The 988-nt window shown below is 32.8% G+C and overlaps 1 protein-coding gene across 1 annotated transcript in view; it reads left to right on the forward strand.

The window, feature by feature from the left end:
* The first annotated feature begins 220 nt into the window (after positions 1 to 220).
* Positions 221 to 988, forward strand: part of kif28 (kinesin family member 28) — a 10,419-nt gene continuing 9,651 nt past the window's right edge. Inside the window, exon 1 of the mRNA XM_008405839.1 lies at positions 221 to 349. Within this exon, the coding sequence (XP_008404061.1) occupies positions 221 to 349 (129 nt within the window). The remainder of the gene's footprint in view (positions 350 to 988) is intronic.

Here is a 988-nt window from a genome sequence, read left to right on the forward strand (position 1 = left end):
TATTTTTTATTTACAACTATGACATTGAGTAATCAAACCGACTTAAACAGATTTGAATTAAAATATTAATCTGAAACAGTTTTCTGAAGTTTCCATCTCTGTTCTGTTCAGTRTTTTTGGTTAAACTGACACTTGAAAGTTGGTTTTAGCTGTAACTTAATTTAATTTTTTTGTCATCAGTATATCCAGCCAGTTGATGTTGAGTTTTGGTTCGTTTTAAATGGACTTGATTTGGCTGCAGGTGGAGCAGCTGATGGAGCAGGGAACCAGGACTCGAACCACCGCTGCCACTCAAATGAACGCCAACAGCAGCCGCTCACACATGCTCATTATCCTGCAGCTCAAACAGGTGAAACGGCTCCACGCTTTATGCCTGCAGTTTATTCATTCATGCTGAGAGAAACATTTTCAGAGGAATCGCTCTGAACTGTTGTCTAACATTCAAGTCGGTTTGTTTGGATCAAATTCAGTTCACAATAAATTATCTAAAGACTCAAAAGATTAMATTTTGTCCAGTTTTATTGAATTTAACCCAGTTCATTACAAAATAATCTTATTTAGTCTGATTGAGATCCAGCTACATGAGTTTGATGCTATTTCTACTGCACAGCTGAAAGTAAAATGCTTGAGGATAAAGTTTTATTTTTATGTCAGTCATATGTTATTTATTTTGTGTTAGAAACAATTTCAAACCATTAATAATAAAGCTTTTTATTTTTTATCAATTGGTATCCATGGTAGTTACAGTTAGATTTTTTTTTCATATACATGGTCATTGTATTACCTAAGCAGGTTTTGTTTTAAGGTATTTGTTCAGTTTTGTATTTTTATTGTTCTGCACCAGGTTTTTTTTTCTCAATATTTTTATTTATGTAATTTTTTTATTTACATTGTCTAAATATTCTGAGAGGTTTTTGTTTTCCCAGCTGGTCTTTGAGTTACTATAATCTCAGTATTTCTAATCCACTCTGGATTTCAGTGCTTCTGT

This window comes from Poecilia reticulata, linkage group LG3 (assembly GCF_000633615.1).
Source record: "Poecilia reticulata strain Guanapo linkage group LG3, Guppy_female_1.0+MT, whole genome shotgun sequence".
NCBI lineage: Eukaryota > Metazoa > Chordata > Actinopteri > Cyprinodontiformes > Poeciliidae > Poecilia > Poecilia reticulata.